The sequence below is a fragment of the Nomascus leucogenys genome, chromosome 12 (assembly GCF_006542625.1).
Source record: "Nomascus leucogenys isolate Asia chromosome 12, Asia_NLE_v1, whole genome shotgun sequence".
NCBI lineage: Eukaryota > Metazoa > Chordata > Mammalia > Primates > Hylobatidae > Nomascus > Nomascus leucogenys.
Window position 1 is genome coordinate 4,005,124 of NC_044392.1, and position 15,169 is coordinate 4,020,292.

At 48.2% G+C, this 15,169-nt stretch overlaps 1 protein-coding gene across 3 annotated transcripts; it reads right to left on the reverse strand.

Moving 5' to 3' along the window:
• Nucleotides 1-9,513: 9,513 nt before the first annotated feature.
• Nucleotides 9,514-14,322, reverse strand: SMIM12 (small integral membrane protein 12). Of its 3 annotated transcripts, none has more exons than XM_030823387.1 (2): nt 14,183-14,322; nt 9,514-10,460 (listed from the first exon to the last, which is right to left on the reverse strand). In XM_030823387.1, exon 2 carries the CDS (start codon nt 10,156-10,158, stop codon nt 9,595-9,597), a length of 564 nt encoding a protein of 187 aa, XP_030679247.1. In that variant the 5' UTR covers nt 10,159-10,460; nt 14,183-14,322; the 3' UTR covers nt 9,514-9,594. The 3 variants fall into 3 exon arrangements, with proteins under 3 accessions (XP_030679247.1, XP_004089794.1, XP_012366955.2); XM_004089746.3 differs by having other exon boundaries at nt 14,183-14,316; XM_012511501.2 differs by lacking the exon at nt 14,183-14,322 and adding an exon at nt 12,150-12,308 and having other exon boundaries at nt 9,522-10,460.
• Nucleotides 14,323-15,169: the final 847 nt, after the last annotated feature.

Here is a 15,169-nt window from a genome sequence, read left to right on the forward strand (position 1 = left end):
AGAGCTCAGCTAAAACAAAGGTGGCGGTGTTACCCCCTTCAAAGTCACTGCTCATTGGGAGAGCCTGGGTCACAGCCTAGAGGTGGAAGGCAGTCGAGGCTCTGATAAGGCAGGGGAAGGATGGGACACTGCCTGGGGCCTGATGACTGTTCCTTCACCCCAGAGACCACAGGGATAATCAGCTCACAGAGCCTTCCGGCCTCAGGCGTTTAGTTCTCACTCTAAGGCCTCTTGTGGGAGAGAGGGAGGAGGACCCAACATCAGCCTCTCCCCAGGGTAGGCTGAGCGCCTCCCCATTAAAGGCTCTGGCTGCAGCCGCTCTCCTGTGCAGAGGTTTCCCCAGAGGCAGCAGCCCGCTTCATGCTGCTGCCGCCTGTCTTTCTGTTACTGCTGAAATGTGTCCCCACAAGATTCATATGTTGAAGTCCTAAACTTCATATTTCTTCACAATATGACTGTATTTGGAGATAGGCTTTTAAAGATAAGATTAAGTTAAAATGTGGCCATTAGGGTGGGCCCTAATCTAACCTGATGGTGTCTTTTTAAGAGGAAATTTGGATACACCAGGAGTGCCCAGGCACAAAGAGATGCCCATGTAAACAGGCAGCAAAAGGGTGCCCACCTGCCAGCCAGAGAGAGAGGCCTCAGAAAAACCCAAGCAGGTTGGCACCTTGATCTTGGACTTCCAGCCTCCAGAACCATGAGAAAATAAGTTTCTGAGGTTGGTGAGCCACTCTGTGGTGTTTCATTACGGCAGCCCTGACAAACTAAGACACTTCCCCTGTCTAGGGGTCATGAGCAAGAGTCTGGGGGACCCCCTCCACACACACTCCCAACAGCCACAGTAGCCCGGGCAGGGTCCCCTCAGCTCAGCGCCACCCTCAGTCAACCCTCAGCTTCTCCAGCCTCCTCCAGAAATCTCTACCTGCCTGAAGGCCAATCAGTGAGCCAACCAAGGCTATGTGCAGGTTGGGATTGCTGCAAGACACCAAGGCAGTCCAGGAAGGGCCTGAGGACTCGGAGCAGGGGCAGTGAAACAGGGGCAGAGAAGCAACAAACAGCACAGCCAACAGGCCTCAGGGCTGAGGATCACAGTTCCCCAGCTGTCAGCCACAGGACTACTGTAGGCCTCAGTTTCCCCACTACACTCAGGCACCCCCTCTTAGACCCCAGAGAGAAATCAGGGTCCTAAAGTGCGGCTAAAACGCATGGAATGGAAAAAATACTCCTCATCACAATAACCAACTTTTCCTAGCGCTAACTATATGTGAGTCACTGTTCCAGATGCTTAGGTGTGTTTTCCTCGAATCCTCGCAATAACCCTATAAGTCATACGTTAGTCCCATTTGACACAGGAGACACTGAGAAGAAGCTTGCCAAAGGACTGCAGCTGTAAGAGGCAGTGCTGGGCTCTGAATGGGAGCAGTCTAGCTCCAGAGCTCAGCTTCTTGAGGAGAGCGGATTGCAGAGTGGGAGGTGGGGTGGGGTGGGGTGGGGTCTGAGCCCATCAAGACCCCAGCATGCATCAGCGAGGTGAGAGCCAGCCAAGGACAGGGCTTTAGGGACAACAGCAGCTGAACAATCCACCTTGTCATCAATCAACCAGATTATAAACACACAGGACTCGCATCTGTGGGAAAGACTGTGACCTCCTACCCTCCCACACGTGGGGAAAACAGCTTGGAGAGGATCAAAGGGGCAGAGGTACCCCCAAGAGTTGATCTTTGGTCTGTGTGCTGGGCAAACAAAACTGGGAGGGGGCAGGAAAAGCAGTCTGCAGCCCTCATCAGAGGTAAGTCACATGAGCCACCAGCCAGAGGGGCTGTGGCTATGCCCTACGGCCAGCTGGCACCCAAGAGGGTTTCCCCTCATCGTCAACTCAAGCAAACTGCAGGCCAGAAGCTGACCTTGGTTTGGCATGATGACAAGGTGCAAGCTGGGAAAGGGAGGGGGCATGGGGTGGTTACAGGGCCAGCTCTGCTAAGAATCCCATTATCTTGGGGGAGCCATTTCCCACTCCAGGGGCAGAAGAAGAATCGGTGATTTTCTCTCTTTTATTTGAACTCCTTGGGAATGACAGACAAGTGGAAAGAGGGTTTCATATAAATACAAGAAGGTTTATAGTCTGCTTCTTGAGGAGGTGGGGAAACCAGAGCCTTCCCCATCTCTATTTTCAATGCTTACAGGCTTTACCTACCAGCCCACCCCACCCTCTTAGGCACGTGGCTAGAGAGAAGGCATGAAGGCGAAAATGGAATAAAACAGACACTCCAGAAGCAGTGGCTCCCACGGGATCTCCACGAAGCCATTCTCAGCCCTTCCCAGGATTCCTCAAACCAAAGGGTTGGTCCAAGGGTCTGCCGAGAGGCTGTTGGAGAGCTCCACCTGGTAAGTGCATTAAGAGGATCCCTGGGCTCAGACCCAGGGCCTTGCTGGATTCCTTGGAGTTTTCCCATCCACCCTGCTGAGCTGCTCCAGAGCTTTGATCACTACTACACGAAGGGTTTCCTGAATGCTTTCCTGAGGACATTGTTCCCCACTATAGAGTCATCAGGGTCAAATTCATCATGGGCTATCCTGATCCAGGTCCTACCCAGGAGGAAAATGCAGCCTTCTGCCCAAGCCCCAGTCCCCTAGAAAATTAAGCCAGTAGTTTCTTTTGGTTCATCCCATTACCAGCGTTGGGGAAGGTAACGCTATAGCAAAACACAGCTGCCATTAGCTCTAAGCTACCAGGCACCTCAAAGCACACACCTGGCAGCCCAGCTCCCTATCCTTCTAAGAGACCTGTCCCCACACCCAGCCCCAGTACCTGCTCCATCCCAGAATCACACTCCAGGACTTCTTAATTCATTCAAGATTTATTGACAATGATCATTTGTGGGGCACTCTGCAAGTGGCAGAGATGTAAGAATCGGTACCTGCCCTCAAGGAACTCACAGTCTAGGGGGGATACAGACACACACCAATCCCAGTGCCTTGTAACAACATTCTCACAGTAGAAGAGTGAACACAGGGCTAGAGAAGCAGAGCAGGAATGACAATCTGTGCTTAGGAAAACTGCATGTGGCCCCACATGCTAAATCCTATAGTGTAACTAGGAGCTCACTAGTTACCAGGCAGCCAGCGAGGGAAGCACCAGGGAGGCACGATGTGTAGGGCACATGGAGGTCTCAAAAGTTTAAACAGGCATAACATATTCAAGATGTGGCAAAAACTAGGTTCTATCACGGGGAACAATGGGAGATGAAGCTAAGGAGGTGGGCGGGGGCACGATGGTCAAAGAGCTTGCATGACATGCAAGGGCCTTTCATTTGTTTCCTGTAGGCGAGGAGCCAGGAAGGTCTTTGGAAAGAAAATGCTGGCAGAAATGGGGAGACTTTTCAGGAAGAGACCAAAAGCTTAGGCAAGGAATGAAGAGGACCAAAAGCAGGGGAGTAAGGCGGAAAACAAAGGATGGATTTCAGATGTAGAAGTGGCCACCATGGGTGGGTGATAGAATCCATGGAAGGGAGGGGGGGCAAGATCAAAAACAGCCTGAACGACAGGACAGAGGGAAGAGACTCTGCCAGACACTGCACTAGGTGTCTTATAATGTCAATGTCACCACTCTGTGAAGTAGGCAGAATTAGCCCCATTTTACAGATGATGTTCAGAAAATTTAAGTAACTTCTCTAGTCACACAGCTAGATTACAGAGTTAGGCTTCAAACCCAGGTCAACATTTCAATCATTATATGATATGGTAAATCTAGACAGAGATGGGCGGTATGCTGTTTTGGGTAATGATCTAGAGTTTAGGGGTAAATTCAGAACTAGAGATATACATTTGAGAGTCATCACCACCGGGGTGGGTGAAGCCACAGATGAGGCTAAGACTGTCCAGCAAGAAAACAGAGGCAAGAATGAAGCTGGAAAAACACTCACATTAGAACAGGAGGGAGCAGGGGCAGGAGAGCTGGAAAAGGAAACTGAGATGTGGTGATGTCAAGGGAGAATCCCATGAAGAGAATGTTGTGTACTGCAAAAAGCGAGAATATGACCAGTACATAAGATTTGCAATTACAAAGGCTTTGAACCAAAATGCCCTCACCACCGTATTGGTGGAGGCAGAGAGCAAGCAGTAAAGAGCAACAAAGGGCACAGGGATGGGGTTGGGAGCCTCGAGGAGCTTGGATTAAAAAAAGATTACCTTGGCCGGGCACGGTGGCTCACACCTGTAATCCCAGCACTTTGGGAGGCTGAGGCAGGCGGATCACAAGGTCAGGAGATCGAGACCATCCTGGCTAACATGGTGAAACCACATCTCTACTAAAAAAATACAAAAAGTTAGCCAGGGATGGTGGCGGGTTCCTGTAGTCCCAGCTACTTGGGAGGCTCAGGCAGGAGAATGGCGTGAACCCAGGAGGCGGAGCTTGCAGTGAGCTGAGATCGTGTCACTGCACTCCAGCCTGGGTGACAAAGTGAGACTCCGTCTCAAAAAAAAAAAAAAAAAAAAAGATTACCTCGAAGTGTTGCAGACTCTGTTGCTCTGTTGCATCCACAACCCATGAAGGAAGACGGCCGGGGCGAGATGGTTATGCAAATTACTCCAGCTGCACTTAGCAGCTTAGGCTCAGAGAAGGAGAAATGGAATTGCAGCAGGGGTTGGAAGTGAAGAAACTGGGCAGTGAGAGAGGGAATAAGGGCCCTAAGGACTTTGGATTCTTCTAGATGGAAAAGCTGCCCTTGCTGAGGCGCTAGTGAGGATTTTTTAAAATCTGAATAATTAGAAGGGCCCATTTGGCATTTTTTAACAAAAAACAAAGCCAGGGTTTACTTTTGTATTATGTGAAAAGGATCTGATTAACAGAAAATTGATGTTAACAAGTTTAATTCAAAAAGAATAAACTGTTTTTTAAGTACCAGAGGCACTGCTGGAACAGGATGAAAACTGATACACCAGTTACTAATTACTCTTCACTCTTCAAACTGATTCCCCTAAAGACTTCTATTTAGCAAATACTATAAAATAGGCTGTGTACAGGAAAGAAATAATAGCACATGTATTTGTATTTTATTATTCAGACTGGCTGCCATCCCAACTAGATAAAGGAGGTTTTACTGGGCTGTAATATCTAGCACTTGCATGTTTTCAGAGCACTCTAAACTGGTTTTCTCACTCTTTTCACATGATCAGCAGGGAACACATTCCCCATTTTGCAGGGAAACCAAGGCCAGTAGAGGTGAAGTGGCATACCCCAGGTCACCACTCACATCTGTTGCCTCCAAGTCCAAGGCCCTTTCCTCTCCCAATTCTCCTGATCTGTGACCTCCTGGGCATTCTGGCCAATCTGCTTCTCTCTGACTTTGCAGACTGCACTGATGGAACTACAACTAAGGCAGGTGTGAAGCCTGCAGTCTCCTGACCAGCTTGTGCTTCTTGGTTCTTATGCAAGCCAGTTCTTTCTGTGAAATATTTCTAAGCAGCTCTCAACCACCAGGTCTATGAGGGTCCCTGTTGTCCCTCAGCCAAGGCTGCTCTCTCCCCTAGATCCCTACCTCACCAGGGTCACAAGGATACACACAACTATTGCAGGAAACGTAGGTTCTTCCTGCAATACAATTAAAACTGCTAACATTTACTGAGTACCTACTGGTTGTTGTGAGGATGAGGTAATGTATGTAAAGTTTTAGCATAGTCTGTGACAATGTATGTAAAGTTCTTAGCATAGTCACTATGCTAAGAACCTTATATAATTACCTCATCCTCACAACAACCCAACAAAAATTCTTACCCCTATTTTACAGGTGAGGATATTGAGGTTCAGAAGGGCTAAGTGACTTGCCCAAGGTCATCAGTTAATTCTTGAGGCAGTATTCATAACTCAAGTCTGTCAGACTCTAGAATCCACTTTATTTTTCCTCTGCTACACTGCCCTAGCTCCCTACCCTACAAGAACTTAGAGATCTAAAGCAAAGTAGAAAAGGAAAAGTGAGGCAAGACGGAGGGGCTTTTACATTTTCACTGCCTGGCTCCCAACCCAGACTCTGGCAAGGCTAATTCCATGATGTTTCACTCAGCGGCAGTCCCGCCAGCCTGAAGCCCTGGGGAGCTGACCAGAGTCAAAAGGCTCCCTGGCAGGCTTGTTCTGGCAGCTGCCCAGCCGACTTGTGCTAACGCAGCAACAGGCACAGGAAAGGGTCTAGAAAGAGTGGAAAAGCACCAGACACTGAACCGCTGCAGGGAGAGAAGTGATTCCTGCCGTGCTCGGACAGGACCCTATACTAAAGCCACCACCATCACGGGGCTAGGAAGAGACGGGAGGAAGGAGGGGGAGCAAAAAGCCCCAAGCACGTCCACTCACTCATGTGTTTCAGTGAACTGTGACTGGAAGGCCAGTTAAAAAGAGGGTCACATGCCTCCAAGGTGAATCCGCAAGCATGGAAGAAAACCGGTCTGCACCTTGGTCCATCCCAGCAACCCTGACCTGTCTCTACCCACATCCACATAAACCTTGCTATCTAACGTCACCTGAGCAGAGGCAAAAGCACATATACTATCTTACAGCCACCGCAATGGCTGATTTCAGCCAGCCTGTGGGAAAGAAAGATCTAGCTGAGAATACTAATAGAGGAAGAATACTAATTGCTAGAGGAAAAAATTCAGTGACGACGTGCCCTTGGAAAGGAAAGAATTTAAAAAGGGGCACAATCAAAGTGAGACTGGAAGAAGGGAGCCACCTGGATTCCCAAAGATAGGGGTCTCTCGACCAGACACCGAGTGGAGGCCAACGGGCGGTGACAGGGATATTTTAAAAGATCTGAAAATCCAAAAATGTCCATGGGAAATGTGTTTGCTATTATTTCTGTAGGCTTTCCATCCTCACGTTTTTCTTGGGTTATTAAGCTGCCTTTGTACAGGATGCCCAAAAGTGTTTTGAGGGAAACCAATTCTGGGATCTAATATTTGTAACAAGTTGTTAGATCGCAAAAAAAAAAAAAAAAAAAAAAAAAAAAACCATATTTCTTAGGTGTCATCAGAAGGAGGGGGCAGCCACTGGGTCAAATTAACCCCACGGGTATGATAGCATGCTTAGAATTTTGTATAATGAATTATCAACACTTAAAAACCAGAAGGTTACACACACCAAAAAAACCCTGAATTTCTAGCATCTTTTCATTTTTTTTTTTTTTTTTTTTACCCCCTCTGGAGTTCTCAGAACACCTTTTAGAAAAATTCAAAACTCTAGTACCACTGGATGAGCAGCAGATTGGAAGGTGAGTCGCCACTGCCCCCTTTCGGCAGGTCTGTACCTTCTGCCAGTGTGGTGGCTCATTTGTCACCTGACCTCAGTCAGCACCAGTTGTTTGGTTTAGCCCAGGGAAGTGATTGCAGGCTTGGTAATGCCCAGGACTGCCATAGGGTGGCAGCACTGGTGTGCCCATGAGGCCTGCTCATCAGCCAGAACCTGCAGCCAGAACCAGAAATCTCCTTACTTGGTAGCTGAGTCTCTCCCCAGGCTCCATCGGATTTGTTCCCTGGGAAGCAACAGCAGCTCATTTCCGCATTCCCACTAGGCCTCAGGGACCTAGAAGAAGCCAACGACTCAACCTGCTCCCTCCTCTCAGGCCACCACCAGGTCCTGGAAGGCACCTCCAGCTGGCACCTCTTCACAGCTGGCACCTCTAACTGTTCAGGAACTCCACCCTCACCCACCTGTGAACACCATCAGGCCTCAAGAGTGAGAACCTAAGAAGCAGGGCCAATACCCACTTCCTTTTAGAGGCAGATTAATTCATCAAATGCTCACTACTGCCCTTTGCTGAGTTTAGTTAAACATCAGTCGGCTTCAAGAGGCAACAGCTTCTTATGCTTCTTCCTGCCCTTTGCTTTTACTCCCCTCACAGCCTTACCAGCAACGTCTTAAGTGGTAACATTTAGAAGAAACTCCTAGAGCCCTTTTGGAAAGACATTTGGTGTTATGCATGAGATCCTCAAAACTGCTCAATTATCCCATTTCATCCAAAATGACATTTACTATTTTTACTGTTTATTCCAAAACGCAGGAAAACCTTCATATAAGATATTCGTCGCAGTATCTAAACGAGTGAACAATCAGAAACAATTCAAACGTCCAGCAATATGGAAATTGTCCAGGATAAACTTACGCCATATTCCCACTTGATAGACAATTACGTTGCTATTAAAAACAGCTACAGCCGGGCGCGGTGGCTCATGCCCGTAATCCCAGCACTTCAGGAGGCCAAGGCGGGCAGATCACAAGGTCAGAAGTTTTGAGACCAGCCTGACCAACATGGTGACACCGTCTCTACTAAAAATACAAAAATTAGCCGGGCATGGTGGCGTGCACCTGTAATCCCAGCTACTCGGGAGGCTGAGGCAGGAGAATCGCTTGAACCCAAGAGGTGGAGGTTGCAGTGAGCCAAGATCACGCCACTGCACTCCAGCCTGGGCAATACAGCGAGACTCCATATTTAAAAAAACAACAACAACAAAAAAAAACTACAGACCGCCAGGCATGGTGCCTCACACCTGTAATCCCAGCACTTTGGGAGGCCAAGGCAGACAGGATCGCTTGAGGTCAGGAGTTCGAGACCAGCCTGGCCAAGATGGTGAAACCCCGTCTTTACTAAAAACACAAAAACTAGCCAGGCATGATGGTGCGCGCCTGTAATCCCAGCTACTTAGGGAGCTGAGGTAGAAGAATCGCTTGAACCCAGGAGGCAGAGGTTGCAGTGAGCCAAGATCATGCCACTGCACTCCAGCCTGGGTGACAGAATGAAATTCCATCTCCAAAAAAAAAAGAAACTACAGGCCAGGGTCGGAGGATCACTCGAGCCCAGGAGTTTGAGACCAGCCTGGGCAACATAGTGAGACCTGGTTCTACAAAAAAATTTAAAAATTAGCTGGGCACGGTGGCATACTCCTGTAGTCCCATCTACCTGAGGAGCTGAAGTGGGAGGATCACTTGAGCCCAGGAGGTCAAGGTTGCACTGAGCCGTGATTGTACTGCACTCCAGCCTGTGTGACAGTGAGACCCTGTCTCCGAAAAACCAATTATGATGACCATATAAAGTGGAAAAATGATAATAGTGAGAAAAGTATGTAAAATTAAGTGTACAGTAATGATAACTATCTTTAAAACCTGTGCAGCGAATTAGTAAAAGACAACAAAATGTTAACGGTTGTTATTAACGAGCTGGGAACATGGGTGACCTTTTTAAAATCCCCACCAAATTTTCTTGAATGTGCATATATACTTTTATAGGGAAAGGCATTTATGTGTGTGTATGTGTGGTCTACTTCCATTTAGACTTGAAGGTGCTACAGCCAATTGTAATAATTGTAAAAAGGTTCCTGGGAATCTGTGCCTCCAGGGTTCAGTGCAACCGCACTAGTAAAGCAGTTTCCAGGGCTCCTTGGCACCCTTTAATACCAATGTTATCCTGCTGTAAAATGCCTGTACTTGCCTAACTCCTAAGACCCCCAAATACCATCTGGATGATAAGATTCGATCATTATGGTTCTCAGATACCACTTTAATCAGGTTTTTCACTATACAGTGATGGGGGTAGAAGATGGTGACTGTTTTCAAGCAAATTCACGAGGCACATGTTCGTCCCTGCCCCAAAGTGAACAGTCTGGGCTTCCCAGAACAGAAAAATGCTTTCCTTCCCAGGGGAATCCCATTCCTGAGCTGACAAGACAGATTTCAGTAAGAATGAGCACAAAGGATAGGGCAAAATAGTGAAGGGAGCCAGGTGCATATTTGAATTCTTTCCAGTGCAGACTGGAACTAGACATGCAGGTGTCCCTCCTAAAGGCAACGCCCAAATCCCAGCCATTCCCACTAGAGGCCAAACCGCCTGCCCACAGAGATTGACAGCCAACGTTCATCTCATAACCCTCCTCCCAGCAGTGCACCAGTAAACTCAGATGCCTGAGTGCTTGTGGCCACCACACAACAGATGCGGCCTTCCTCTTCAATGGCCCCTCGGCTGCTGCTGGGTCTGCCTGGCCATCAAGGACCAGCCAGTATTTGTGTGGCTGTGTGGTGTGGGAGGGGCCAGAATAAGCAACAAAGCCAATCAGATGTGGGTTCTGGGGCTCTGTCAACATGGTAGCAGGACAAGTCACCACCCACGGTAGGACCATAGGGCCCTGTGTCCTCCATTAATTCTTCTCTGGGCGGTTTCTGTTCAGCACAGCTTTCGGGGCAAATTCTAGCTTGTCCTTAAGGCTCACCACCTGCGTGTGGTCCTTGCCTAGAAGCTCATCCAGCTTGCGATCCTCCCGGCGCTCTGAGATGCTCTTTTCCTCCTCCACGGGCTGGGGGTCCTTTCCCCTGATGAACCATTCCAGGTGGTAGCCCACAGCCCCGACCACGAAGGCAACAGGGAATGTGACATAAGGAGCATAGGTACGAACCACGGTCCAAAACACAGGCCACATGACATCTGCGGAAGAGCACAAGGCAGCATTAGAGAACCCAGCATCATCTCCCACCAAATAAGAGCAACCCACTAGGGCTCTCCACTTACCAGGCAGCCTGGCACAATTTTTTTTTCTTTTTTTTTTTTTTTTTTTGAGATGGAGTCTTGCTCTGTCGCCCAGGCTGAAGTGCAGTGGCACGATCTCAGCTCACCGCACCCTCCACCTCCCAGGTTCAAGCAATTATCTGCCTCAGCCGATAAGTAATCCCAAGTAGCTGGGATTACAGCTAATTTTTGTATTTTTTTAGTAGAGACAGGGTTTCACCATGTTGGTCAGGCTGATCTTGAACTCCTGACCTCATGATTCGCCCACCTCGGCCTCCCAAAGTGCTGGGATTACAGGCGTGAGCCACCACATCTGGCCAGCCTGGCACAATTTACTGAGCACCCACCCCCATGCAGAGCAATGCGAGAGGTGGGTCCCTGAAATAATCTAGGAAATTTCAAAAGATTCCATTGTTAGGGAAGAAGGAAGGATCTCCATTTTACGGACTGTACCCTTTGACAAGTGTGCACCAATATATGACAATGTTCCCCACAAGGGGACCTCTGAGCCTCACCTAATAGAGCTTCAAGCCTATTGTTGACCCCAGGACCTAATCTGCCAACATTTCAAGAAGGGAAAAAGACGCCTTTCTCTGCTCTATTAAATTTCTCCATGAGCACAGCCAGCCACCTTTTCCCCATGACACACAATTCTATGATGAATCTCCTGCCTCCATGATATGAAAAGTCGTTCCTTTTCCTCATGTAAAGCATAAGGAGCATATTTAAACAGTCAAATACATAATGCATTATCTAATTATTCTGGATTTTAGGTAAATAGATAATGGTTTTATCCTATTCTGAACCTGGCTTTTCTAACAATGGAATAAACCTATGCTTTACAAATCTGCTGACTAAACCACTTCCAAAATATCCTATCTTGGCTAAAGACGGTGGCTCACACCTGTAATCCCAGAACTTTGGGAGGCTTGTAATCCCCATTACTCAGGAGGCTGAGGCAGGAGAATCACTTGAACCTGGCAGGCGGAGGTTGCAGTGAGCTAAGATCACGCCACTGCACTCCAGCCTGGGCAACAGAATGAAACTCCCTCTCAAGAAAAAAAAAAATCCTATCTTCAACCAAACCCATACCCTCATATTTACATAAAAAGCTCCTGAAAATATCACAAATCATTATACATACTCTGGATACCACAGAACTTAAATTTTCTGTGAAAAACCACTGTACAAGCCTGGGGGGCGGGGGTGGGGCGGGGAGTGGAGTGGAATGGCCTCAGGGCTTCCTGAAATGAAGTAGGGCAATACCAAAGTAATGTAAAAACACACAAATTGGATCACTCTAATGGCCATTCTGTCTCAAATGATTATTACCATTATTATCAATTATCAAAGATCATTCAACAGTTATAATAACACAGCTACCATTTATTGAGCACTTATTACATGCTAGGCCTTGGGCTAGGCACTTCATATACACTCACTCTCTTAATCCTCATGTCCACCACGTGAGGTAGATACATAACCCACTATCAGAGGGTTAAGAGACTTGCCCAAAAGTATCCACTAAAAGATCTTTCTGTTTATGCCCCCGTAGGTATTTCTCCAACACAACTATCTCTGATCTAAAGTGAACAATCGAAATCTCACCAAGGATAAGATGATTCTCCCCCTCTCTTTGGTTCCAATTCTCTTTGAAGGAATCCCAGTGTTCTCTGGGCGTAACACTATAAGGCAGCGGTCCCCAATCTATATTTGGCACCAGGGACCAGTTTCGTGGAAGACAATTTTTCCACGGATGGGGGTTGGAGAGGGATGGTTTCGGGATGAAACTGTTCCAGCTCGGATCATCAGGCATTAGATTCTCAAAAGGAGCACACAACCCAGATCCCTCGCATGCGCGGTTCACAATAGGGTTTGCACTCCTGTGAGAATCTAATGCCGCTGCTGATCTATCAGAAGGTGGAGCTCAGGCGGTAATGCTTGCCAGCTCGCCCACCGCTCACCTCCTGCTGTGCAGCCCAGTTTCTAATGGGCTGAAGACCACCACTGGTCTGTGGCCCAGGGGGTTGAGGACCCCTGCAATAAGGCAGCATCATGAAATTTAAAAAAAAAACAAAAACAAAAAAACTGCAGCATCTCCAAGACTCCTCCCCTTCCTTATTGTCTTAGCACCAGGCACTATGATGACAATTTACACACTAATCATCATCTGATCCTCATAACACCTCTATGATGTAGGAATTATTAGCCCAGACTCTTGTTAAGGCCACAAAGGCTCACAGACATTATGTTAACTTATCCAAGATCACTAGAAGTGATAGAGCCACTGATTTTGAACCCAGGCCTCTCCAATTTCAAAGGCTACACTCTTTCTAGTGGGAAGAACACACTGCAGAGGTATATGGTTTCTGTCCAAATCCTGGACTTAGGGAGAGCTTCCTACAGTTTTTTCCCATCAGCCTGGCATTTCATTACCTAGAAGAGCTTCCCTTTTCCCAAACTCTGAGATTGTACTCAGGGATTTGTGAAATTCAGAGATATGGTAATAGTTAAAAGAGGCACCTCTGAAGAATCCCAAACCTAATACTTCTCCATTTTACTTCCACCTTTAAAGCAAGTCCTCTGTACAAGTGAATGCTTCCCTAAATAGCAATTGTCCATTCAGATTTCCAGATGTGTCTTAAAACATATCGAGCATGAGTTCACAACTATCTCTCACATGCAGCATAAAATCTGTCTACCGTCCTGCTCACATTCTAATCATTCCCAAATAAGTCAATTCATTCCTTTATTCGACACTTATAACCACTTACTCTGTGTCACGCACGATGCTGGCTTACCCTGTCTGCGTTTCTAAAGACACTTTAAGCTCCAAAAGGCTAAGAACCATGTCTGTCTGGCCCAATTGTGCCCTATCCATCCAGGCACCTCTCCCACCCTGCCTGGCAGAGTGCCCAAAAAAGGTCTGCTGAACGAATGAATGACAGCCCAAACAACTCCCTAGTGTGAAATCACAACATCCTCCACCCACTCTCCCCCAAAAGGTGGCAGGAGCATAATGGATGCCTTTGCTGATTACAAAAGCCTAAAGACTCCATCATAGTCGTCCCCAGGCAGGGTATAACAATGAAAGAGGCAAAAGTGTCTGAAAAACACTGTGACGCATATTTCCAGCCCGGCATGGAGGACGTCTGCCAAAAGCATCCGGTAAAGGCCAACTGGGCTGCTGGGAAACCTGCCCCAGTGCGGGGGCCCGGAGGCCCAACGAGGCCAGAAGCCGTGGTCCCAAATTCAAGAACTGCTAACAAGGACAGAGGAGGCCTGAGAAGGCGGAAGAATTAACCCTGAGAGTCACTCGAGCGCACTCCAGGAATGGGAGCGCAAGTGAGGTGAGGGTCCATCCAAATGGCTACCCTTCTCCTTTCTGTGGGGCTCCCGGTCCCCTGTCCCTAGCCCACCTAATTCATGGCCTCATCAACGTCTGTCCTCATTGAGGTGCCGAGAAGCCCTGTCAGCGGAGGGCTACCTGGGCTCCCAGACTTGGCACCAGAACACCCGCCAGAGAGGGGGGCCGGCAGATCTGGCCGGGACCGGGATGGACCCTAGGAATCACTCCTCCCGTAACTCAGAGGTTACTGGCCTGGGCTGACCCGACCTGCTCGCCGGGACCGCGCGCTCACCTGCGGCCCAGCCCACACTCCCCAGTGCGGCCCCCGCTCTCCGCCCGCTCGCCGGGAGCACGGAAGTCGCCGCTCCCAGCGGCCCGCGGGACCTTGCCCTGTGACCCTGCCCACTTGCCGCAGGCTCTCTCGGAGCGCAGGGATTGGCTGAACTTTAGCCAAAGGACGGAAGGAAGCAAGGCGTCCGCAACTGGGCCCCACTGCGCTGAAATGGACGTCGCGCCCCCTGGTGGCCGGGAGGTTTCTCAGTGATGTCGCCACGTGCTTTCTGCGTGGAAAAAGTGAAAGATCATCCAGTCATTTTTTTCAACTGATGTTTATTAGGTGTCTTCTAAGACCTAGGTCTGGGCACGCAAAAACAAAAGACATGATCCCTGACCTCAAGAAGCTCTTCTTAGGAGAGTATAATTTAGTGCTTTAAGACCTCTTGGGAGCCGGGCTAGCTTTCTAGTGATCTTGGGTACATTATTAACCTGTCTGAGCCTCCCTTCCCCTTCTGTGTAGAGGTAACAACACCCATTTCGCAAGGATGGTGTGAGAGTTGGATGAGATAATATTTGTAAAGTACTGTGGCAGGCACAAAGCCAGCAGGGAAATAAATGTGGCTATTGTTAGTGTAAAAATAATTCAAATATAGTAAAACCTAAGTATTACATGACCCCGTGGGTACAAGTATTCACTTCCTCCTCTGTGTCCCCACTGTACCCTATACAGACATCAATTTTATCATATACAGAAAAGTCCCAAAGCTCAAGCTTCTTAATGCTCCCACAAGGCCCTTCCCACCCTCATCCCACTAATCTCAGCCTGCATATTTATTTTGCTCGCACATACTAAACCCGGCAGACCACACTGTTTCACACCTCAGTGCCTTACTGATGCTTTTTCATCTACCTTCCCACCTTTTTTTTTTTTTTTTTCAGTTTCACTCTTGTTGCCCGGGCTGGAGTGCAATGGCACGATCTCGGCTCACCGCAACCTCCACCT